This window comes from Lygodium microphyllum, chromosome 1, assembly GCF_053477565.2.
Source record: "Lygodium microphyllum isolate KBCC chromosome 1, Lygodium_microphyllum_v1.1.10, whole genome shotgun sequence".
In the NCBI taxonomy this organism is placed as follows: domain Eukaryota; kingdom Viridiplantae; phylum Streptophyta; class Polypodiopsida; order Schizaeales; family Lygodiaceae; genus Lygodium; species Lygodium microphyllum.
Genome location: NC_141135.1, coordinates 153,436,610 through 153,463,635, shown reverse-complemented (window position 1 = coordinate 153,463,635; position 27,026 = coordinate 153,436,610). Strand labels below are relative to the sequence as shown.

The 27,026-nt window shown below is 42.4% G+C and overlaps 2 protein-coding genes across 9 annotated transcripts in view; one reads left to right on the top strand and one right to left on the bottom strand.

The window, feature by feature from the left end:
* LOC148041840 (uncharacterized) overlaps window positions 1-27,026 on the top strand; it is a 225,348-nt gene that overhangs the window by 168,295 nt on the left and 30,027 nt on the right. For 4 of the 6 annotated variants that reach the window (XM_087683131.1, XM_087683121.1, XM_087683107.1 and 1 more), the window contains one exon: window positions 19,363-19,563. In XM_087683131.1, the coding sequence (XP_087539257.1) occupies window positions 19,363-19,563 (201 nt within the window). Of the gene's footprint in view, window positions 1-19,362; window positions 19,564-27,026 lie in introns of those variants that run through there. The other 2 variants (XR_015691637.1, XM_087683115.1) reach the window with 2 other exon arrangements.
* LOC148041841 (uncharacterized) overlaps window positions 1-27,026 on the bottom strand; it is a 218,362-nt gene that overhangs the window by 168,193 nt on the left and 23,143 nt on the right. The window contains exon 2 of one of the 3 annotated variants that reach the window (XR_015691642.1): window positions 3,989-4,312. The exons of 1 other annotated variant lie outside the window; for it this stretch is intronic. Coding sequence is in view for 1 of the 2 variants with exons in the window: in XM_087683165.1 (XP_087539291.1) it covers window positions 4,328-4,423 (96 nt within the window). In the remaining variant the exon portion in view is untranslated. Of the gene's footprint in view, window positions 1-3,988; window positions 4,424-27,026 lie in introns of those variants that run through there. One more of the 3 variants, XM_087683165.1, reaches the window with a different exon arrangement.

Here is a 27,026-nt window from a genome sequence, read left to right as displayed (position 1 = left end):
TATTTTCACTTTAGACATGTGTTTTATCATTTGATGATTTATGGCTTTTTTAAAAATAACATTAACTTTTTTTCGTACCAATATCATACCATTATGAGGCACAGGATGGGAGCTACTAGAGCCTCACCTTAAATATCTCTGCAAGCCACTCGAGCCACCCCTCCTCGATGTCAAAGGACACCAAATGACCATGCTCCTACTACCACCTACTTGAACTCCTCACCCATGAGCACGCTTACTGTGAGTGTCACAAGTATCTATTGCTACAAGCTCTTTATAGAGTTCTGCAAAGATTAGCTTCCCCTCGTCCATCTCCTAATGTAGAGTGTTGTTGTCAACTTGAATGTATTAACATTCATCTATACAATGTACATAACATTGTAAATACTAAAGTCTAAATTGTAAGTTTAAAATAACAATTTTGAAATTTTAGTCCTCATCATTCATAAGTTAGTGTGGCAATAGACTAGCCGCTCTAACTGTCGTGTACTAAGCCGATTGTGATTCGTCATGTGAATGAGAGAATAGATACTCTAGTTTCTCTTACATGCACCTATAGAGCAATCCTTAGCAAGGACTCTCATGGGTAAGGGCTGAAGGGTCTCCAGTACATATCCAAAGTTTTGCCACCGAAATAGAGGCTTCACAACTCACTCTCTCCTCCAACAAGTGGAAGAACCAAAAGCCACATGCCCTCTCTGACCCGCATAGCATCCTAGGTTCTCTAGCATTGCATTGTGGTCATCCATAGGAACCACATAACTCAAATAAGCAAGCTAGTCTAAACAAAGCTCTCTATCACCCATGGACTACCAGCGACTTGTAGACCAGATGTATCAATGCGGCAAAACCATGGATGCGCTTATGTATCTCCTCTTTGCTTTCTCTAGAACATGTGTACATTGTGCTTTTGTGATCACCACGCATGCACGTTCTACCATCAATGCCACTCTAACAAGAAGGCCCATGGTAGACCTCTCAATCACTCACACATAACACCATATAAAAGGAAGTTAGAACAATGACAATGGCACGGACTTTCTACCAAAACTGCTCATTGAGGCACAAGCGCTGCATGGCCTTGGCCTCCTCTATCTCATGCTCATTCCATCCATTCCATAGAGTGGATACCACTATCTACGCAAGGTGGCCCGCACCTCATAAAAGCACTCGAGCAACAACCACATGTAAGCAAAACAAGTTGAACAAGGCTTTTTCAACTCAAGTGTGCTATACTCATAATATATTGCAAGCACCTTTACCTTTACCATGAAGGTGACAATTGATGTAGCATTGTGGACCAGGACCACCTACTTCACCCACTTGAGCTTCCTAATATCCTTCTTAAGCAAGTCCAAACAATGAATTGCATACGAAATCCACACAATCATGGAAAGCATGGCCTCAAGCAAATGGCCCATGTGCCGACAAGTCAATACATTGTCGGTAACAACTTGCACCACATTTGAGGGGTCCACCTACAACCACAAATTATAAGTAACAATACTTGGTTATAGAGAGAAAGAAAGAGTTGAGCCTTTCAAGATTCAAGAATCAAAAGAGGTAGAGGTTTTGGGGGGGGGGAGGGGGGGGAAGGGGGGGATGGGAGGGAAATAAAGAATTGAGATAGATATTAGAGAGAATAGGGAGATAGATAGTTATGCATAAATTATAATGAAAAAAAGTGAAACAGATTTAAAAGACAATGTATACCTCAATGATAGCTTGCCAAATGTTGTAAGAGATGAATGCACTCGTCGTTTTCCTTCCCCTCTTATTGTTATCTACGACCTGCAAAAAGTAAGTGTCGAGTAGACATGAGATGAGTATGTTGATGATACCCCATTTCTTACGATTACTCCATCCGTTGGTGAGAATGGAGCAACCATAGTTTATCCATGCGGCTCGAATGGGATCAAGGGCTCTATCAATCCTCTCCTTCTCTTCATCAATCTTCTTCGTCCTTATATCATTGTATGTAACAGCGGTCCATCCTTCACAGGGATCCACATTGGCAATGGCTCTTACTATCTTCTTCCGTTGCTCTTGCTTTAGGACATTAAATGCAAGATTACACTCAATCACCATGTGTGCAATTTCAACATCCGTAAGTCATTGCCTTTCTCTAAGAAAGACAACCAATTCACGCATGACTAGGAGCTTAAGAGAGAGAGAGAATTGCCTCTCCGATGCCACATGAGCCTCTACTCTTTGTCTTTGCCAAAGCTAGATGCAGATATGGAGCCCCCACCACCAATTGTGAAGGTCTCTTCGGCATTGATTGAAGATACGCCCACACCCATGCTTTTTCATTAGTAGGCATAGGAGTCGGTGTCAATATGCCACTTCCTCCTCCTCTTGTGAATCCCTCTCTCATCTTGGCAAGAATTTCATCTGCTATCATAAGGTCATGTATTTTTGAAACCTCACTTAACATGTGCATTAATTTTTAATCACATGGTTAAGTGAATGTTGCACATGTGAGGTATAACTAAAGTTAGAGTAAATTTACGAGCTCGAGACCCGAGGAAATCACGGGATGTCAAAGGCAAAAGTTGCTATAGGTTATACTGCACATATACTTGATGGTATCTGGTACCAGTTGTTAGCGTAGGTCATTCATTTCGCCATAAGTGTCAGTTGGTGACACTAAAGAAGTAGCGTTTAATGGTTCTTAACGCCAATTTGATGGTCAAAGATGGCGTAGACACACTCGGGAATGGAAGTTGCCTAGCCAATTTAATTATTAGCCAGTCAGACTATTTTTCAAGGCACCAAAATAATTATTAGATTATTTTTTTGTATTTAAAGACTGAATTAATATTTAATTACGGATAATGCTAGAAAAACCATTTGGGAAGGTTGCCACTTGTCAGAAATGCCCATTCAAGATTGGAAAATGTCTTTAGAGGCTAGAGAGAGGCATTTTAGAATATTCAACATGCAAGAGAGGGGAAGAAGATGCTACTGGTCTAATTTGCAGCCATTAGAGGACCTTCTGAGGCAGCCAGGGGTAGGAGAAGACCAATCAACAGCAGATGACAGCATCTACAGGCTATTGAGACAAGGCAACAACAGTAAATGACTGATTTTCTTCAGTTCTTTGCATCTACAATCTGTTGAGATTGGGCAGTAACAATAAATGACAAATTTTCTTCAGTTTTTCACGAAGAAAGTCTGAATTTTCTCTCTCCTCAGCATTCTCTCTCATCTCCTAGTCTTGCTTCAAAGATTACAACATTGAGGCTGTAAACCCTAATCTGAAATTAGAGTTTAGTAGCAGCCTCAAGAAGCTACTAGAAATCGGAAGCTTCAAGACTTTGATTCAATAGGGTTGAAGCTGTTTTTTATCAAATTCAGGTGGAGGAACTAGCAAATCGATGAATTTGGCGCATTTTCCACCTCCATCAAAGCAGGTGAAGGCCAATTGACTACCCAAATGAAGAGGCAAATCAAATTCAAGACTTGTTGGTCATTTTGGACAGCAAGGGGAGTTGGAATACCGAAAGGGATTGGGAGAATCCCATTATACATCAACTTTTTCTTCAATTAAGTTAAATAAATACCGAAAGGGACGCCAATTTTGGGGTCAACAAGGTGTCCAATGCAGAAGATTATATGTTAAAGTATGCATTTCAGTTTTGTGAATTTGTTAATCGTTGTAAATAGTGCTTAATTAGGTTATTTATTGAAGCCCCAAGAGGAACACCAAGGAAAAGGGAATTCTCTTGCAAGAAAATCTATCTTGTAACATCAACAAGCTTGTTTATCATGTTTCATATGATCACAATGAAGAAAAGAACACCAGGCACAACAAATCTTCATACAGCACCATGTAGACCTCCCACGGATTTTATAAGATCAACCATATTCTTCAATATCTTCACAAAATCCATCTATAGAACAAAGAAAGCAAAGGAATACACCATCTTTGAATGGAAATACATCACATAGTATTCATCTTCAATATCTTCATAGTCTTCTCTCTCAATCTCTCATATACAATCACTCTGTTTGAGTAGAATTGGCTATCTCTGACTCTCTCTCTCTCTCTCTCCATCAATAATACATCATATCCTCACTACAATCTCTCAAAATCACTCTCAATAATCCCTCTTAGGTCGTGGATACCCCTCCCAAGAGGTATGTCTGATATGAAGGGTCACCAGAGCCACTACAGTGTCCTTTCGTAGCTCACTACTGTCACTTCACTCTAGTCTTCACTTGAGTCTTTGGCAACTACTTCTTCCACTTCTTTCAGCTCTTTTGCACTTGTATTCACCTCCTTCCAAGGCTAGAAAACTTTCCCAAGCTACACTCTCATCCATCAGAACACATACAGAAGCATACAGAACAGTCTACAGAACAGTACCAGAACAGCTACAGTACAGAACAGAACAGAGACAGAGGCTCTACAGAAGACCTACAGAAGGTTACAGAAGGTCATCAAAACCACATACCTCATACTCAAACCATTCCAAACTCTCACAAACCATTCAATAAGCTTTCACAATATCTCAATCTTCATCAATCAATACTCCATCCCTCCTTACAGAAGATAATCAGAACAAAACAGACCAAAACAGAGCGAAACAGAAGGTATACAGAACCAATCAGAACCTATCAGAACATCACAGAACCACCAACAAACATCATGATCTTCCAAAACACAATCAATATCATCCAAAACACTCTCAAACCACTTCCAAACCAATTAATCATCTCATTAAATCAACCATTCAGCTCTCAAAAACAACAAAAATCAGCCAAAAAACAAGCCATTTCAACACTCAACATTTACCACCCTATCCGAGGAGGAAGACTGGTTTCATGGTTTGAGAAGGGATTGTTTGAGAATATGGGTACCACGTTGAAATTCTCATCATCCTTCCATCCGTAGACAGATGGTCAATCTAAGGAGGCAAATTCCAGAGTGTTAGATTTTTTGAGATGCTATGTTTCAAACCACAAGACACAGTGGGAGCTCTACGGAAAAAGCTCCATTTGAGGTGGTTGAGGGTAGTAAGAAGATACCACCTACTCTGCAAACTAAGGATAAGATCTTTGAGGTTGATCATTATGTGGAAAACTTGGATGTGGCCTATGCAAAGATAAAATATGTACTTCAATGATCGCAAGAAAAGTAAAAGAGGGCAGCTGATCGCCACAGACGTGCTTTGCAGTTTACAAAAGGTGATTATGTATTGCTGCATTTTGAAAAGGCAAGGCTGAAAAAGATGAAAGGAAGAGAGAGATTGTATTCAAAGTTGAGTATGAGATACTATGGGCCCTTCCAGGTATTGGAGAAGATCAGCGATGTGGCATATCGGCTGAAATTACCTCCACATTGGCGGATACACAATGCCTTTCATATCAATTTGTTTAGGCCTTTTCATGGAGATGTGCCAGAGGATATGTCTGCTGAAATTCAGCCTGAGGTTGAGGAGCTGGATGAGATTTTAGTAACCGAGCAAATTTTGGCACATAAGGAAAGAAATGTCATAGGTAAAGTTTCCAGGAGATACTTGGTAAAATCTCAGAATTATTCACCAATGGATGCCAAATGGATGGAAGAGGATGACTTGGTTGACTATCCTCAGTTGTTGCAATTTTACCCAGATGCCTTTCAGTTAGAGCCAACTTTAGTTTGGGCTCCGTCAAGTCCAGTAGAGCAAGGGTCCGAAGTATTGCCTAATGCTCAAGGGGGAGGTAGCACTTCCACTCTTGCAGTTATGGACAGCTCTCGTATGTAGTGGATCTCAAATGTATTCAGCATGCATCCAAGGTACTGCGCTGACAGTATGTTTGCCATGAGGTCACTACTTAGTGTATTAGTCACTGTAAGATGTATGGATGAGTATAAGATTCACCTGAGCACTGGAACTATACTTTTGCATCATCTTATGATCAATTTGGCATGAATTTTGCCTCAATTTTGAGACCAAAATTTTGATCAGTTTCAGCTTAGTTTTTAATCAGCTTGAGAACCGTTTATGGCCACTTTTGGGACTAGTTTTGCGTCAATTTTGCATTGATTGCTGGTTAGTTTTTGCAATGAGTTTGTGATCAGTTTGGGTCACATTTGCAGCAGTTTGTGATCAGTTCTCAGATCAGCAAGTGATCAGTTTATGATCAGATTATACTCCAGTTTTCAATGGTTTACATTTGGTTCCATGGACAACAGCATATGTTGTGTTGCCATTAATGTTTTAGCCATGGTTTATGCTTGGTTATGCTATTCTATGGTTTGGTTTTGCGAGATTTTTTTTGCAAATAAAGTGTAGCTAATTATATTACTTCAAGAAAAACCTGAATACAAAGAAGTGCTCATGCTCAACAGACTAGCTGGAGCTGATGCAAAGTCACAGATATATCAAGTATACAAGCCTCTTAGGGTGGTCTATGGGGGATGGAGGCAAGAAGCCATGGAGAGGGGTAGTATCGCCATCTAGGGCTGCCTGCCTGCATCATGAAAAGCAAGTCCTAGCCATCCCAAATGCGCATGAAATGCAAACAGAGCTCTTGACAAGCTGGAGACTCGCCTTGCACCTGGTCCCATCGGCTGCGGAGGGAGTGGATAATGGAGGTCCAGAGCTCTACCAGAGTTGCCTATACTGAAAGTCTCTCCCCGCCAAAAACCTCCTGACACCGCGCCTTCCATCTATGCCATCCAGTAAAACTCCCTACAATCCCTCATACCTTACGGCAATCTAGTAAAACTCCCTACAATCCCCCATACCTTAGAGCAATCTGTTGTGGGCTCTAGTACCTAGCGGATGGGTAGAGCCTCCAAGCCGACCACTGCACACGACCGAGCCTCAATAATGAATTTCGTGTCATGTATCCCAGCCTCATATAGAAGCTGATGGCCTTGGCTGACTGCCTGCCAACAGAAAGCTCCCCATGAGATACATCCAAGGCTGGGTACTATACGGCAAAGAATGCGGCATGCTCCTCTCCACACGAGCTACGCTGCTTCACACAACCAAAGGCAGTGCTTTGGAGTTTCTAGAACCTACTGTGTGCAGCGTTTACAACATCCATCCTTCTGCATCTCGGCTAACCAACTCCCCACCGATAGGCCTCCATGTGCCAACAACCATAAGAAATACAAAACCCTCCTCGGCCTCCAGTTGTCCCATAACTGGTGCCAGAAAGTCCGCCGAAAAGCATCCATGATGTTGTGCTCCGCCCAGTACCTGCTACGTGACGGTACCCAGTCCATGTCCTCTTGCAATCAATGTGTGTCTGCCAATCCTGGCTATGTACTCCAGGAACCTTGGTGGCTTCTAGGCGATCGTAGTGGCCGACCATAGCCACTCTCTCGGGTCCCACTCTAGCTCATCAAGTGGCTTGCCCTTCCATATCTAGAGGCGCTACTCTCGGAGCTCCTCTTGGAACACATAAGGGTCCAGCCGCCATGTCTCTCCTTTGAGGCCAACCTCCCGAATCCTCATCCATGAAAAGACAGTCTCCTCATCCTGCTGCCCTTTGTCAAGGACCAGACGCCCCCCCTCCTGCACGATGAAGAAAGGCCCATGTGGAGCGCCGCCCGCTCTACCTACCACCTGTAGGGGGATACCTGTTGGTGAAAACCTAGCGGCCCATATCTCATCGGGCTCTATCGACTCTCATATCAGGGGGTCAAGCCACTCCTGAGGTATTGCTACGAGAATCTCCCTTCTCCTTAACTCAACTCCTCTCTGACAACCTAATACTCACTACAACACCTCCTGATCCACCATCCTATGCACCTCCCGCCATGTCCTGATGGTACGAGCCAAGCCGGCCTCCCAACCAGCCCACTGGATATGGGGGCGCTCGCCATTCTGTACCCCATCCCGATCTCTCACTTGGGGGTTCCAAATCACCGGCTAGCGGTCTATCTCCTCTTGGCAGCCTGAGGGGCTCTGAATTAGGGCCTTACAGAGGCCCTACCACACATGAAGTATGCTACATAGGAAGAAGGATTTGGGGGGCGTGATTTGGGCCCTCATGAAGATCCATCTCAAGGACGGCCTCCAATCACCGTGAAGCCTCGATCTACGCTCCTAGAGACCCTCCCGCAATAAGTTCTTCCAGATCTGCCCTTTTGGTGTGAGACCGCGGACTACTAGCTTGGCCAAAAAGGGCCAGACTCTGATACTCTGGGTCTATGATCCCACGCCTCTCTCTGACCGATGTCGGATGATGGTCGCCCACGCCACCTTGGCCCGAGAGTCCTTGGAGCCATTTGACCCGGCCCAGAGGAAATTCTACACTATAGGCGGTGAAGCTAAACTACAAAGGATGAGAAGCACCAACACCAGGTGATGTATCAAGCCGTCACTAGGACCTGGTTAATCACCAAGGCTCGGCCCACTAGGGAAAGGTAAGCAGTACTCTAGTAGATTTGCTTCCTCTGAATAGAGTCGAGGATTGGAAGAAACTGCTGGGTGGGAGTGATGTCAAGTCCCACTTGGAATCCTAGGTAACACACGGTCTGCCCTCTACACACCCATCTAAATCCCAAGTGGACGACCCACTCCCTGCTGATCCCGAAGGTTGCATATCTGCTCTCTTGAGGTGCAGGGTTGATGCACCTGGAAAAACTCTCTGCACATCGTGTCTCCCTTCCGTGCCCAAAAGGCTGCCAAGGTGTGGAATAACAATTCCAAGCGCTTGTCCTCTAGGCCGGCGAGGGCTGCTCATGCGTGCACCTCCTGTGCGTGGAGGATGGGATCCCCTAGTGCCTTTTGTAGTAGTCTTTGCGTGGCTGCTAGGGCCCGTCGGAGTGCTCTCTCCTCCTCCCAGCTCTACTGCCTAGCCTATAGGGTTGCCTCCTGGCAGATACTTACTCAACTCGACTAGGACCTCTGCAATCCGGTCCCTCCTACCCCACTCCCTGATCCAAATCTGCTCAATCTGTCTCTTCACCTCCTCCCTCCTGTAGATCGAGTCACGAATCCAACAAGATCGTGTATCTAGGGCAGATACTGGTGAATCAGGTGTCAGGAGAACCGGGCAGCAATTGGACAAAGTGGTGCCAGCCAACTTGTGTATCTAGGCGCGAGAGCATCCCCACTCTCTCACATAAAACCTATCGTGCAAGAGAAGTCCAGCAACCTCTCCCTCCTGTGGAAAGTTGGGTCTCTCGAAGCATCGCGTGCTCCTATTGCCAGTAGGAAGACCTCCCATGCCTCTAGCTCTCCCCAACCATACCCTGGTAGTTTTTGCCTTTGCCCCGCTGGTCCTCTAAGGCCTCTAGGTTGTTGAAGTCTCCTCCAACAATCCATGAGTCCACCTTTGGGAGTCTTGTTGTGATCTCCACCGAGAACCTATTGTGTGCCCTAACCTTAGTAGGGGCATAGACATTGAGGAATCCAAGGCACGAGTCCCCAATATCCAATCTGATCCATAGAACCCTCCCTGCCACGATCGTCCTGTGGTCTTGTACATAGGCGGTAAGGCTTGGGCCAATAGAGGTGCATACGCCTCCATCCCTGCCATGGGCACCGATGGCGTGCTCCCAATATAAGCGTGTGAACTCCCTGGGAGTATCTTCCCTATCTACTAGCCTTGGATGGGAGTGAGCTTGTGATCCTGCAAAAATAAGATGTCGATCCATTCGGCAAGGGCAGGTTGCAACTCTTGCCAAACAATCAACTACTTGGAACCACATGCTCCACTATAGTGGAGGCTGTTCACATTATAGGATGCAAGATGTAAACTCATAGAAAAACCTGTAACTAACCAAACAGGCATCTGTTTGGTGTGGAAGTTGCTGACGAAGAAGAAGAGCTATGGGGCATGTGGATACGCTTTGCTGCAAGCTTGGATGGTGAACTCCATTCCCCCATGGTAGCAACGCGACAAGAGGGAGCTATTTGGTTTTGCCAGATGAGTTGAGCTCATGAGAAATAAAACATGTCACATGATGATGTGGCAATGTTTTTTAGATTCTTTGTGAGTCTTATGTTATGTTATGATTGGCTGGTAATTTTCAACATGTGTTGGGCATATGGAATGGTTGAGCAATAATGCGCAATGTTGTGTTAACTATGATGCCTTGTGAAAATTCCAATCCACTATTTTGCTTTTGATGCATCTGGCAGTAATTGCAAGGATTTTAAGGGAGAGGGTTGTCATGAGGATATGTATTTTTGAAACCTTGCTTAACATGTGGATTAATTTTTAATCACAGAGCTAAGTGAATGTTGCACATGTGAGGTGTAACTAGGGTTAGAGTAAATTTACGAGCCCGAGACCCGAGGAAATCACAAGATATCAAAGGCAAAAGTTGTTATAAGTTATGCCGTATAGGTACTTGGTGGTATCTAGTACCAGTTGTTGGCCTAGGTCATTTATTTGGCCATAAGTGTCGATGTTAGTGACACTAGAGAAGTGGCGTTTAATGATACTTAACGCTAATACGATGGTCAAAGACTACGCAGAGATACTCGGAAATGAAAGTTGCCAAGCCAATTTAATTATTAGCCAATCTGATTATTTTTCAAGGCACTAAAATAATTATTAGATTAATGTTCAGTATTTAAAGACTGAAATTTAATATTTAACTATGGATAATGCTAGAAAAACCATTTGGGAAGGCTGCCACTTGTCAAAAATCCCCATGCAAGACTAAAAAACGTCTTTAGAGACTGGATAGAGGCATTTTAGAGTATTCAGCATGCAAGAAAGGGAAAGGAGATGTTGTTGGTCTGATTTGCAGCCATTGGAGGACCTTCTAAGGCAGCCATGGTTAGAAAAAGACCAATCAACAAGTGACAGCATCTATAGACTGTTGAGATAGGGTAACATCAATAAATGACTAATTTTCTTTATTTCTTTACATCTACAAGTTGTTGAGACAGGGCAACAATAGTAAATGACAGATTTTCTTCAATTCTTCACCAAGAAAGTTTGAATTTTCTCTCTCCTCAACATTCTCTCTCATCTCCCAGCCTTGCTCCAAAGATTACAACATTGAGATCACAGAAAGGCTGAGAAATTTCAAATTTCTGTACTATAAACCCTAATCTGTTTAGGAATTAGGATCTAGCAGCAGCCTCGAGAAGCATGCCAAAAATTGGAAGCTCCAAGACTTGGATTCAATAGGGTTGAAGCTATTTTCAATCAAATTCAAATCAATGAATTTTGGGCATTTTGCATCTCTATCAAAGCAAGTGAAGGCCAATTGACTGCTCGAATCAAGGGGAAAATCAGATTGAAGACTTGATGGTCATTTTGGATAGCAAGGGGAGTTGGAATACTGAAAGGGATTGGAAGAATCCCATTGTATATCAACTTCTTCTTCAATTAAGTTAAATAAATACCGAAAGGGACGCCAGTTCTGGGGCCAACAAGGTGTCCAATGTCCAAGATTATATAGTAACGTGTGCATTTCAGTTTTGTGAATTGTTAATCATTGTAAATAGTGCTTAATCAGTTTATTTACCACTCTATTCGAGAAGGAAGGCTAGTTTCAACTGCAATGTTTTGAGGGATTTCCTTGCATAGAGCAAAACCCCTCCCCCCCATCCGCCCGAGTTGCACCACTTGTATAGCACTTCCTAAAATACGTACACGTCCAATGGTGGGAGTTGGACTTCTTCATATCCCTCTCCACATGGATGGCGTGCAAATTGAAGACCTCATACTTCTCAGATCATGGTGCCGATGTCAAATGGAGAGGCCTGAGGGAGAGTGAGAAAGAGAGGAAGAGTGAGAAACTCAAGTCTTGACTCTTGTAAGTGGAAACAAAGGGAGAGGGTTGGGGTAAAGTTGAAAGAGCAGGAGTGAAAGAGGGGGGATGGGAGAGGCTTGAGTCTTGATAGGATGTGGGAAAGAGGAGAGAGTGAGAGGCTAGAGCTTCACAAATAACAAATTACCACCCAAATTCAAGATCCAAGAGAGGGAGATGAGAATGGCAAATGTTTGTTGAATTGGTGTGGAAGCATGGAAGAGAGAAGCACCTTTTGTGGATGACAAAAGGGTCAAACAATCAAGGAGGGCTGCCAGCTAGATGGAATCCAAAGGGGGCTGGGGGAGGAGTGCATAGCTAGAAAAGAGGGTGGACTGAAGTATCCAAGGCTTCTCACCCCCCTAAAGTGTCACACAGGATGACACAAACCTAAAAACACGTAGGCGGGAACGTGTGGGATGCAAAAACACACCAGATGCAGTGGCCAACAACAGCCAATTTGACCTACCAAGCTCTACAAAGGTGGATGAAATCAACTATAGACTACTCTTTTTTTTTTTAAGGGCCTTTTTTTAAATGATTGATTTAGCATTAAGTTGGGTTCAAATCAGTTTTCATCTTGTTGAGTATCCGTGTCCCAAACCGGAGAATGATAAAGGATAGCCAGACCTTCACAAAACAAGCATACTATCCCTACCATTACTGGGTGGCGGTGAAAAAGAATAAGGCTAAGTTGTGGATATATCAAAGATATGAAGCAAGCTAGGGAAAAACTGCCTTAGAGACTGCCATGGATAATGCCACGAATATGGTGGATCCAGAGTCGACCACTCCAAACGACCAAAAAGGGATAAATGTGCACAGATGTGTGTTTACATGAACAGAATGCCAATGCATGGGATAATGCAAAGGGCGATGCAAGATTTATGTTCACGCAAGATGCAATGCAACGGTGGCACTTGGACATTGCCCTCGCAGGGAATTGCTTACTTGCCCAAGTGCCATTTTACAATCATATCATCCTGACAATGCAAATGAAGTTACAAATGTCCATAATACAATAAATGAATGAATCTCTAAAAATTGTAAGCATCATCACTGTCACTATCAAGAGTAAAACCTGCTCCCTCTCAAACTAGAAGCAAAAGCAAGAGGGAAGCACCCTCTCCCCGTCAAGCTGAAAAAGTAGGGGAGGGTGTACCCAAACCTATCTTGGGTAATAGGTACTGAAGAACCGGCGGCTAGTTAACCTCTTTGGTCAAAATATCTGCAAAATTGTCAAATATAGACACAAACTCTAGGCGGATAGTGCCTAGCTCAACCTGCTCTTTGGAAAAATGGAAGTGGACTCTCATATGCCGTATCCGTGGTGTAATGATCGGATTGTTTACAAGGGCAATGGCACTCTGGTTGTCGCAGTAGACAACGATGGGAGAGTCGCATGGCAAATGAAGTGCCACCAGTAAACTCCTCAGGTAAATGGCCTCATGGTGCCATCAAAGAGAGCCCGATACTCAGCCTTGGCCGTAGAAGTTGCTACCGTCTCTTACTTACGGCTTTGACCAAGAAATGGGAGCCGTGCCCAAGGTAAAGAGATAGCCGCCATGGGGACACCAGGTGTCGAGATCTCTTACCCAATCACAATCAGTGTACCCTTGCAAACATAAACTAGAACCATATGTCAGGCCATAAGAATAATTACACCATAAATAGTACAACACACAAAGACATGCAATCTAATGGGACATCCTAGGTGTTGTGAAATACTGATTGAGAGTCCACTTCCATTTTCCAACCTGCTCTTTGGAAAAATGGAAGTAGACTCTCATATGCCGCATCCATGGTGTAATGATCGGATTGTCTGCAAGGGCAATGGCACTCTGGTTGTCGCAGTAGACAATGATGGGAGAGTCGCATGGCAAATGAAGTGCCACCAGTAAACTCCTCAGGTAAATGGCCTCATGGTGCCATCAAAGAGAGCCCGATACTCAGCCTCGGCCGTGGAAGTTGCCACTATCTCTTGCTTATGGCTTTGACCAAGAAATGGGAGCCGTACCCAAGGTAAAGAGATAGCTCCCATGGGAACACCGGGTGTCGAGATCTCTTACCCAATCACAATCAGTGTACCCTTGCAAACATAAACTAGAACCATATGTCAGGCCATAAGAATAATTACACCATAAATAATACAACACACAAAGACATGCAATCTAATGGGACATCCTAGGTGTTGTGAAATACTGATTGAGTATGCTAACTAAGTTAAATCTAGTCTAGTGTGAATTAACCAAAGAAGTTTTCCTACAATAGAGCAATAGGTATGTGCATCGAAGAGCTGTCCTATCTTATCATCAGGCGTGTGTGTGTGTAGGTACGACACCCAAAGACTCTGAAGTGGAAAATGACAAGCCAAGGGCTAAAAAATGCCTCATACGGGGTCTTCTAAATGAATAGCTGCAGTCGAGCACCGGTTGAGGATATACACCGAAGTGTTAATAGCCTCAACCCAAAGACACTAAGAAAGCTCTACTGCGAACAACATAGAGCGTGTCATTTCCATGACTATCCGGTTCCTATGCTTTACGACTCCATTCTGAGAGAAGGGGTTAGTAGAGGTGAGCTGGCGAGAGATGCCATGCTTTAGTAGAAACTCAGAAAACTCGTGGGAGATAAACTCACCACCGTTATCACTCCTCATGCAAGCAACACGACGTCCAATCTAGTTATAAACCAGTAGCAGCCAAGCAAAAAAATATGTGAAAGCATCTGACTTATGCTTGAGGAAGTGCATCTCTATGTATCTAGAATGATCATCCACTATTAAAAAAAAGTACAGCACGCCATTCAAGGCAGCAGTGGATGCTGGCCCACAAAGATCAACATGAATCAATCTAAGAGACTCCTCAGCACGATATGTGGACTGCTGAGGAAATGGGATACGGTGCTGCTTTCCGAGCTGACAAGCTTTACAGACATTACGAGCTAATTTTAGGTGTGGAAGGCCCTCAACCAACTCACGGCATGATAACTCATAAAGAGAGTCATAACCAATATGCCCTAAGCGAAAGTGCCAAAGATGCTCATTGTTCGTAGGCTCCTGAGATGTGGCTAATGCTTGGAAGCTGTGGAACATGGAGCCCTCGACCGTTGGCTCGGTCAGAAAGTGAGTCATGTGGTAAAGGCCATTAGGCTGTGCCTCACCGCGAGCAATCATTAAACCAGTTTGAGAGTCAAGGATCTCAACTGTGGTCGCTGTAAAGAAAACTGCTTGCCCCAACCGGCAAAGCTGCTAAACAAATAACGAGTTTACCCCAAGCTGAGAAACATGGTATACATTGTCCAACGAAGCCAGATCCGAACTCTTGTCAGTGGCAAAACTAACACTATTAAGCCTGAATCTTGATTGAGGAGTTGTTTCCTATGCGAACCTGCCCAGCTACACGGGCTCGAAAACGGAAGATGTCCGCTATAGGAGTCATATGATGTGTAGCTTCACTATCCACAATCCAAACTGGAGCTGAAGTGCTCGGCTGTGACGAGTGGGCCTCTGCGGTAACCTCGTCAGGGGGCAACTCACAAATGTGAACAAGACTCGCATCTGATGTCTCTATGGAAATGATTTGGGCCTCTGCAGACCAGTCAAACAAGCCCTCTAGAGTTAAGAACGTTGTCGACTAAGATGGTTGAGCGGTGGTAGTATGAGACTGACCTTTAAACTACCCCTTGCCATCACCCTGCCTCCCCTACTGGGGGTTTTCCGACTAAGAGTTGGGGGTCTAAGACTTAGATTAAGGTGTTGTGCCTCTGGCCTTTAAGCGACACTCGTCATCAAAATGACCAGCCTTTTGATAATGTTGACAATACCTATTCTTTTTAGGTACATTCTACCACCCTTGTTTAAGTTGTGACTGGGAGCTTCCTTGTGATTCTCCGGATTGATTTTATTTTTTATTTTGAGTGAAGGTTTTGATTTTGTTTTCCCTTCCCTTGTTGCCCCTTTTGAGAATGAGCAACAAAAGCCCCCTCTGACAAAGAATTCATATGAAATTGACCGAACAACTGTGCGTAACGCAACAACTGACACTCAAATTCATAGAAAGTAGATATGGTAGGCTTTGAAACTATATCTTCCACAAAATTGAAGCGTTTCTTGAAAAGTTTGTTCAAAAACAATGTAACTTCATGATCAGAGGACTTGGGAGTCCCCATAGTGGAGAATTCGGCAAGAAGTCACCGATACTTAACCAACTTGACTTTCAAGTCATCCCAGTCAATGATTTTAAAGAGTTTAAGCTCATGGTCAAGATTTATACGACGGGTCCTATTCCAAGACACATAGCAATTAGTCAAGTGTGCCCATCATTCTTACGCTAAGTCAAAATGCTAAAGCTGAGAATGAAACGCAAGCTATAAGCCCTGCATCAACTCAACAATAACGGAGGCATTCCTAACCTTCCATGAGTCAACAATCTCATATGGAACAAGTGCGGAATTGAGTTGGGGTTCCAACCCTTTCACAAGATCCCATAGGTTCTGGGAATAAATGACATGTCTCATCAAGTTCGACCAAGTGATAAAGTTTAATCCATTAAAATGAATCTTATCATTGAAAGTATACTCGAATAAAGAGGTATCGAGAAAATGGGATAAGATGGAGGAGGGTAAGATGGTGGTAGTGGATGTGTCTAATAGGAAGAATGAGGGGGAAAAAGTGGGTAGGCAGAAATAGGCGAGGAGTGTTCAATGAGTGCCGATTGATACATAGGCATTGGAACATGAATGTTTCCATAAGGTGCCGATGGAGATGGAGGCACTAGGACACGAAAGCCCTATCCAAAGCTTGACTAGGGCACAACAGAATGATCTAGAGGTCCACTAGGTAATACTATAGAGGCAAGCTATAGTACCAACTGATCCACACTTAGGAGAGACTAGGGGGAATACCTAGGCTGCAATGATCTCGAAAGTGTGTGAAAAGTAGGTGGAACACCACCCGATGGAGGAAAGGATGAGATCCTAAAGATGATGCCTATGTTTCCATAATCCCCCAATGCGATGTGATGTGCAACATGAGGTGTTTGATAAGGAAATGTAAATGGTGTAAAAGGAAGTGGAGAAACAACAGAAGAATGTGGTAGGATGGGTAGTTTTTGAATTTGTGGTGTGAAAGGTGCAAATGTATTTTGTTTATTTTTACCATTTAATGATTGAAAATGAAATGATGATGATGATGCAATGTAGAAATAGAAACACCAAATTCATTCTTTTTTTGAGAAGAAAACTGAAAGGAAGGAAGGGTAGAAGAAGAGGTACTTGGCTTTTTCTTTTAGTCCCCACAACGTGTGTTAACATACAAGAATTTGTCCTCAAGAGAACCTTTTCCGTAGTCAATAGATTATACTCTATCTTCTTTTGTCTAAAGTCCATGATCACATGATATTCTTCAATGGAAAGCTTGTATAGTCTTTCATCTGTATTATCAAAAGTGTCTTCCACCATGTCGAAACTTTGTGAAGCAAGCTATTCTACCCACTCTCGCTCGGTTCTCGGCATAGATTGTTCTTGAGACTAAATTGGTATTGATGCGTTCGAAGTCATTTGAACCTACCATTGTTCTTGCTTCTTGCGGAGAGCTTTCAGATCAAAGGCCTAGGTTTCTCAGAGAGTACCAGGCTCTGATACCATGTAAAGAAATACTCCGACACAGGAATACAAATAACAATCATACAACAAAGCACAGACTGATAAAAGAACTCAGTTAGGGTTAGGATAACTCAGAGACAATGAACATAGAAATTAACTGAAGTGATATAACTGCTGAATATACAATGCTCATGCAGCAAACACACTATGCAGTGAATGAATATTGAACCTCAAACTACTGTATCTCAAGGATCAGGGCACGGGTAATAAGCTGAAGAGTGTGTCGTACTTTAAACGGATCCCAAATCGCAGCAAGACAGCCTCAGGATGTCGAACAACAAACACAACAGTGAGAAGTTGGATTTGATGCAGACAATAGTGAGGAGAGAGAGAAAGACTAAAAAGCAGGCTACAGGAGAGAGAATGACTAAAAACACAAGGAGGATAGACTACAAGAGAGAGAAAGACTAATAACGCAAGCAAGACAGCCTGTAGGAGAGAGAAATACTAAAAACGCAAGTGGGACAGCTTGTAGGAGAGACAAAAAATGCAGACTGGAGAGGAGAGAGACTAAAAACGCAGGTTGCGGGAGAGAGAAAATTGCCAAATGCAGACTGTAGATGATGTGATAGACAGTATGGCAGCAGGTCTATGCAAGAACAACAATCGTCTGGCTGGGATCAGCTCCAAACTATGAGAAGAGAGCTGGAAATCAAGCACCAACTGATGTATACAGCAATGGACAGCTTCAGCTAATATATCCTCCGCGAACGGGGGGTGAACAGCAAGCTAAAACACCTAAAATCTGCAAAAATGAGATTGAAGACTAAATGAAGGGCAACATACGTATTTACAGAAAGTTTGGGCCCTCCCAAGTGAGTTTGTGCTTATGGGACACAAAAACTCTTTAGGATCGCGTTACTTTTAAATAAACAAGATTTCTTCATTAATTAAGCAAGTTTTGGGGCTGTTCAATAAAGCTAATGCATTTTTAGCTCAACATATCACTTCTATGATGAATGATGTATGTAGTCTAGTTTGGTAATAGCATATGGATGCTTTTTTGGATTGTATCATGTGCAATATTGTATGTGATGGTTAGGGTGTGTATCACTGTATGTTTCAGTATCTTGGTAGCTAAAGTGAAAATAAATGTATGAACAAGTTTATGGCAACAACAAAATAACAAGTGTCATGTCATTTGGTTCAATGTATTTCAGTTCTGGATGCCTTTTGGTAGCACTTACATGCAATTAAGGACGCTTGTAGTTTTTCAAGAGGGTGATATGTCACTAGGATGTGTTTTGCCAAGCTTAGGATTAACATGTGATTAACTCCTAGCTCTTTAGGCAAGCAAGACATTGCATAGCAGGTCCACTAGTGGGAAGCATTCAATAGTTGAGAGCTAGATATTAATTAATGCAAGTGTAAAGTGCAATTTAAATAATTGGGGATTTTGAAACCTTAGTGCCAAAGTTTCAAAGCATAGACTTGTTGTCTAGGATTGCATGCCAGCTGTGTCCAGCTTTCTCTCATCTCAATGGGCACCGGCTGTTGGGAGTTTGTCTTGGACTACAAGCAGGTGCTTTTTCCAATTTGGTGTAGTTTTGTTAGGAGCTGGCTGTACTCTCTCTTCTATATTCAAAGGATAGGATTGGACAACATTGTGCAGAGTGTTGAGTTGGTGTTTGGCACTAGTGATAGCTTGAAGCTTCTATACTCAGCTGTGTGCAACACTTTCTCCTTTTGCTATAGGCAGCAGTCTTGGTCTACATGCAAGTGCTATTTGAAGAGATTTTGGCTTCCAGTGTACTGTTACAGCGAAGCAAAAAGTTTCAAAATTTTGAAGTGCAGTTGATGCAATCACTATGGATATTACATCTTTAATTTTGATCGCTTATAAGAGTGGATTATGGTGCCAATTTTAAGAGAACAATACAGTGGTTTGGTCTTCCAGAACTGTTTTGACTTACTATTGTAAGAACGTCCATTCTTATCCCTTGTTACCTGACCTCTTTGAGATCTTTTTTGAGCAGATCACACTGAAAACATGTACACCAATGCAGAAATTATACAGTGCCTCTCGAACATCAAGCTTAACTTACGGAGTTCTTCTTGTGGCATTGATCCTGTGTGTTATTCCTGAAACAGTTTTCATTGTGAATCCTAGTAGTGGTATCTGTGGACCTATCGAGGCAAATTATTCCATGTATCAGGTCTTGAGGGAGTACATTGAGGTAAAATTGGTTGCTGCTATATGAGTAAATATAAAAGAAATTGATTTCTATAAAGGTTTGTTTCCGTACTGGAAAATCTGCCATATTTTATGTTATTTGTCTTTGCATCTCTCCCTTGCAGTGTGCTTGACTGTTTTGCAAGGAAATGTTGTTTGAGTACCTCAAATTGATGTTTCCTTGTGCCCAGTTTTCCAGAGGTCATCACTCTATCTGGCCAAGAAATAACATATTATCCTTAAGCCACGTAGCGAATGTGTTAGACCATTCCTGCTTGGACAAATGTGAACTTTACCATCACTTGTAGAAGACTAATTATTCCGCTATCACAAGCTAAATTAAGGAAACATTAGCGATATTGCAAATATTGATTTCTCCATTAACCAATTGCTCCAGCAGTTTCAGAGAAATCATGGTGAGATAAAAAGCAGTGAATAGAAGAGCAGCTGGATGCTTTGTGACTGTGTTTGGACCTCTCATTCTTGTAAAGGGAGTCAGGTTCATGTTATTCTTTCTTCTATCTAGTAAGTAATGGCATGCTTGCAGAGCTAGCAAGTACTGTGGGAACATGAAAAGCTAGATGCAGGTCATGATACGCTGTTGCAACCACTCGTTGCACATGCCTTAGATTAAGGCCACACATAGTACTTGCTCAACTTTCTAAGGGTCATGCTACACCCAGCTACTTCACTAGATCTTGAAAGTAAAGGTAATTGCAAGTTATTTGATTTCTAGAAATTGGGTGTAGTTGCGTGGGGGAATGCCTTTCTATGGGGCCAAGTGTTCCTCCAACAGTACAAGAAGTTTTAGAAAAATTCCCACATTGAAAATTATGCCAATGTCATAAGCTTCTTATGAGGGAGGGACCGCATAGAAAAATTCCCACATTGGAAATTATGCCGATGTCATAAGCTTCCCACATTGGAAATTATGCCAATGTCATAAGCTTCTTATGAGGGAGGGACCGCATAGCTAGCTAGGTGTGGTTGGGGAAGGTGGCTACCGGCACCCATGGTGCCTCATGATATCAAACATTGTGAGGAAAAAACAAGGAAAAATAGTATTTTCCTTACATGGGAAAATGTCAAAAACTTTTTGTCTAGCCCCCTACCCCCAACCACACCAGCTAGATATGCGGTCTGTGTTGAGCATTGTAGGGAAAAAAAGGAGCCGCTTTCCCCCCATGAGAAAATGTCCGAAACTTTTTGTGTAGTACAGAGTTTCCTTATTTCCTGCACTCTTGCGTCTCCTCTTTTAGGCTCTCAAAATAATGTTTGCTATTATGGGGACTCGATTGACGGATTCCTCAAATGAGCTTCACCTTTTTCATTTTGGACCAAACAAGCTATGAATCGTAGAAAATGGTCAATAATTTGAAGCATGCATGATGGCAAATTTTGATGTAGGTAAAGTGACCCAGTGAAACATTTGGTCTCCCTCGTACTTTTTATTTAATAGCTTATCTTTACTTTCTTATACTCCCAAGTCTAGTTTATCTCATGTATGGCTTAACTCTTTTTGCAATCCATTTTAATCTCAAACAAGGACCTTTAGTAAAGTTGTTCTTTTTAGATATTACGTTTGGTTGTATATTGTGAAGGACGTGAGCCCGGAGTGAAAGCACACAAGATGAAGCAAGAGCTATGGTGGAAGGAGCAAGAGCAAGAGAGAGAGAGACATAAAATGTGGAAACTCCAACAGTCACAATGCACATGTGACCAGCCTTTCTTTTATTCAAATGTCACTGAAAGAATAAAGAATGAAGTAACAATGATAGGCGCCCGCCACTTGCAGTGTACAAGCATGCAAGTACTGTTAGTAGAGTAATGCATAGGCGGCTAGGCATAGACACCTTTACCCCCAACCACCTCCCACTTAAAATGTGAATGTGTCCCTAGTGAGGAGAGAACAAGTAGTATATTTGTCACCTCATCCAATTGCCATCAACTTCTTAAGGAAGGCAAAATGCATCGCTAAGAGACTTATAGTAAGCAAATCTGTAGGATTTTGGTTAGTTGAGATCTTGACAAAGTCAACATACTTATCCTCAACGACCTCTTTGATGAAGTGGTAACATAATGTGTTTCATCTTCGTATGGAAGATTGGATTCTTAGCTAACTAGATAGCACTCATAGAATCCGAATGCAATGTAGGGAGCACATTAGTAATACCAAGGACGGCCTAACTAGAGAGCGTCCTTGCAAGGCTTAATGGTTGCAACATACTCAGCCTCGGTGATAAAGACGGCCATGCATTTTTACACCTTGGATATCCAAGAAACAGCACCTCCAACAAAGGTAAAGACATAGCCAAAGATGGACTTCCTATTATCTGCATGTCTTTCATAATCAGAGTCAGTGCAACCCATGACTTCCGTATCTTGGCCATCATAACATGTACACATAGCTATTATGCCCTTCAAGTACCTCATGATACCTTTCATGGCATCCCAATGTCGTCTGCTAGGTGTAGCCATATAGCATACCAAAACTCCTATTGCAAATGCTATGTCAAGACGAGTGGCTATTATGGCATACATCAAACTACCCACTATGGAAGCATAAGGAATCTTGGCCTTCTGCTCATCAGATTGCAGACAATCAACTTGACTAACCTTCACATGAGAAGATAGAGAACAACCAATAGGCTTACCATCTTGTATATGAAACTGCTCAAGGACTTTTTGAATATCCTCCTATGACAAATAAAGGAGCCTCTTAGAGCAATCGTGCATGATGTGCATCCCAAGAAAATGCATCCACGTAAAGTACCAAAATCATAAGGCTGCCTTCACGAGCCTTTTTCGTATATAAACATGGATCCATAGCATTACGGCTATATCCCTGTGAATGCATAAAAGTATTATACTTATGGTACCATTCCCTAGGTGATTACTTAAGGCCATAAAGACTTTCGTAACTTGCACACGAGGTGTTCCCTATATTTTTCTTCAAAGCCCTTAAGGTTGCTTCATATAAATCTCATCATGCAAGTTCCCATGTAGAAAAGCTGTTTTTACATCCATATGAGAAAGGTCCAGATCTAATTTAGCAACCAAAGCTATTTTCCTCATGGGAAAATGGCAAAATGCCTTACAACCAAACGAGCATAGAACAGAGGTTTCCCAATCCATACCTCCTCTGCAATTTGGCAATCAATAGCAATGCAAAATGACCGGTTAATCAAGTGTACGGTAGTGGTGACTACCTTAGTTCAAAAGTGTTGTGGGATGTAAGCTTAGCTAGCTAAGCCTACTGCGAATTCTCTCCTAAATCATCTTATTTATACATTCGGCAATACTGTTTTAGGAAGGGATATAAAGACGAGTGATGAAATCACTGACACTCAATGATGTAGACTGTTGCCAGAGGCTAGAATGTTGATACCAAGTTGGACATGATAACACCAAGCAAGGAGAAGGCCTCCAGACTGAAAAACGCAGGTGAAGGTGGAGCGTGAAGGAGAAGGGTGCGGATGCTAAGCAATGATGGTGACACCAGGTGGAAAGACACTCCAAACACAAGGCTTGATGATGAAACAAGGTGCCTGAAGCAAAAGAGGAAGGATGCAAGCAACCACAAGCCATGAACCGCAATATCCTCCTGAAGAGGTGTGAGGGAAATGGAAGGAGTTGATGAGAGAAGGGAAGGGTATCTGATGACAGAGAAAGAGGAGTGAAGAATTATTAAAGAGTGGTATGGAGTGGTGAAGAATGAACGAAGTGACTACCTATTTATAGGCATTAGCTATCTAGGGTGGCGTACCATTGTGTGGATGCCCACTAAGAAAAAGTAGCAAAAATGTGGACACCGGTCCTTTTTGGGGTTGTCAATGCGAAACCCTAAATGAAGTGTGTAAACTACATCATCGAGCGCATCAGTGATTTCATCACTCGTCTATCACAGGGGTTGCTCAGCCCTACATTTTTGTAGCCTAGTTCCTTCTCTCACTTGGCAACACTTATTCGTCATAGAGGTTGTTGGGACCTGCGTTTTTGCAGCCCAGCTCATCCTCCATTATCTAGCATCATTATTATCCATCTGGCGTCAGCATCTAGACTGCTCCCTGCATTTGACAGCTCCGACACTCTAGGGTTTGCATTTTGCTGTGTAGATCACTCCCCAGCATCAAAGGACCATGGTTCGCTCCCTTGACAATTGGTGATCATCTTTCACATCTCTAACGGTATTAAAAGATTGCAGTCCGCCCACTCCCTCAACACTTGTCTTTTACATTCCAATGATTACTTTGATAGCCCACTGCTTGGAGGATTGCATTTTGCTCCCTTCACTATGCAGATTCCCATAGGTGCTGCCGCTCGATTCTCAGACAAGATAGTGCAATTGTCTTTTGAGCTTCAACTCTATTGTATCAGCTTTTCTTCTCATAGTATGATTCACTGCATCATCATCGTGTTCTTGTATTTCTGAGTTTCTCTCTCTCTTAGTGTTTGTCGTACACACTCTGTGTTACTCTCCGCAAACCATGTTGTCTCTCTACATTGTCGCTTATTTTGACATGGTATCAGAGCATACCTATTATTTTTGGAAACCCCAATCGTCAGATCTTAGGCATTTCAGCCTATACCTAGATTTCTTAACAAAAGCAAGCCAACGCTAAAAAGTAGACAAGACATCCGATTTCTGATTAATAGGGTAAGCCTAGACCTTATGTGAGTAATCATCAATTCATTACCTAAACGAACAGATCCAAAAATATTGTGATAGAAGTGAAACCACTCTCTATGAGAAGTCACATAAAAAAAAGCCCCTGAATCTATTAACCAACATTGAGTATATCCTGACAAAGCATCAATCACTTGTGAAGCATCCAAAGAAGAAGCTGCCAAGATAAGATCATCAAATGTATTAGGTTGCACCACATTAATCTCCTCAATCTTGATGCTAGACTTGTTAGGCACAATCTGCAATCACCATTCTTTTCTTGCACTTTACCCTTGCTCTTTTCCTTGCACTTATCTTTGCACATTTTATAGCACTATGGCCAAATATGACATACTTTACCTCTATAATGGAAAGTACGACACAGGACTTACTGCGAGACTATCCACGTGTCTTAGACTGAGACTTGTTAGAGTTTCTGCCATAGCCATTTCCATCCTATCGACCTCTCATAGTTAATGCATATGGCATATGGTAAGCATCCACATTCTATCTGTTCATCACTTTTGTCAAGAGGGTACTCTCAACATTTTGCAATTTTAGCCTATCCTTAGCATAGAGAGCCGTATAGAAAGTGTCCCACAACTTAGGTAGAGTATCAAGCAAAAATAAAGGTTGCAAAGTATCTTTGAACTCAATCTATTGCGAAGCTAAATGGCTAATGATGGAGTGAAACTCATTCAAGTGTGCAAACATACAAGTCCCTTCTTTCATGCATAGGTTCATCAACTATTTCAGCCAATACATTTAAGATGCCTCAATGTATCCAAGTTTAGTGCCCTCATTTTTTAGCGGTCTAACTTGCAATTTCTGCACTAAAACTTGCCATATCTTGGTGTTTCAATAGTTATAATTGGTCCCATCCAATTTCTCAATATTGAAGATAATACTGTCGCGAGAATCACTAGCCATAATGAGACCAAGCAAGTGCATAGAAGGGCAAAACTGGCTGCTGTAATATCCTGCAAATCAGCCCCAAAACCACTACTAAATCAAGCGAGAGACAAGAGATACTACCAAATTAATGAGCTGTCCACAAATTGTAAGCAAAAGACTATCAAGTCCAAATGATTGCCCTCAGATAGAATGTATAAAATTAAAATGAGAGGCTATTGTAATAGACTACAGCAATATGCCAACAACCAACTGTGAGTAATCCAAGAAGGAAGAAGCTAAGAACAAGCGACACTCAAGACTATCATAACTGCAATGTGTTAGTAACCATACATGCAATATGTATAGACGTCATGCACAGGGTAGGTCTCAAGGGTAAATGAAAAGAATTGCCAGATGCATAATCCACTAAGCAAAACTCAATACATAACCAAGAAGCATATAAATACCACTGACAATGCCCTAACAAACATAAATACCAAGTCAAAGCCAAGAGATCAAATCAGCTCACGATAGGATAACTACATCCAATACATATCAAGAAAGCATGTACATGTCACAATGAGTCCCACTGTCTCATAGTAATAAGCTCAAGCTCAATTGCATAAACCAAATGCTCTGTAGTAAATCCAAGTGCCAAATGTGGCTCAATATATAAAGCCGAATAGCTCCCACTAAAGCAAAAGTCGAATGCTAGATGAGCAAATAAAGCTCAAAACATCATGTGAATGGCATCCATACATCCAAGATCAATATAGCATACATCTGAAAGCATAAAACCCAATATATGCTTCAAGCCCGTAATTGCATAGCCCACTAAAGCAACCAAGACATACAACCATAGTCAAGATGAATGTTTCCCAACTCAAATTCAAAGCTCAAGAGCATCCAAGAGCATATTCAAGTGCATAGACCAATGCTAAATATCAATACATTTGTATGAAGCACCCGAAGGACATCCAAGAGCAATAGGCATTTAGTGTTCCCTGAGAAAAGCTTGCTGTCCACCGTATTACTGCAGTGAAATCTCTACTAAAACTGAGCCAATGCAAGCTCAATTGAAGCCCAAAAGCATTCCAAGACATGTATCAAGCATCCTCTAAGTGTCAAGCTAACATTTGGGCACCAATACCAAGCATCGAAAGCATCAAATGACTAGAGGCATAAGCTTTTTCTAGATAAATGGCATTCAACCTTGTGATTACAGCAATGAAATCTCTGAGAAAACTAAGCCAAATGTGTGTTCAAATCAGCTCAATAGCATCCAAGACAATATCATGACATCCCTCAAGCATTGGGGTACCATATGAGCATCAATAGACATAAACGAGAGCTCCAAACTCTAAGAGTATGCTGTCCCAAATGTTATTACAGCAAACTGTCCGTATAACAGTCAAGAACTCAAGTATGGAAGCTCAAATCCAATGCCACATGCTCAATACCAATGTCGAGAGCTTGCTAGGCCTTTCCTAATGCCCAAGAGTGCAAAGGGCTACAAGAGATGATTGGAAGTAAGCTGAAGTGGGAAGAACAGATCTGAGAAATTCATGCTGATTTTTTGCACCTGCTTTATTGATGTCTTTGCTGGTCATGCTGCTCCTCATTGAGCCCCAGGCAACGGCAAAACAAAGTGTCTTTGACCCCTGGAGCAAGCTTCAATGGGTAGGAACAACCAGGAAAGAAGCAGGAGTAAGATTCATACCTCGGGAAAAAGAGGGTTGAACTGCCATGGAACCTTCAAGCTAAAGCTTTGTCTGAGGCTAAAGCAAACTAAAGGGAAGACCTCCTCAATGCTGGTGCAATGGCTCTGATACCAGTTGAAGTGAGCCCACAATGGAAGCACGCGCGCGCGCAAGAGAGAGAGAGAGAGAGAGAGACATAATGTGTGA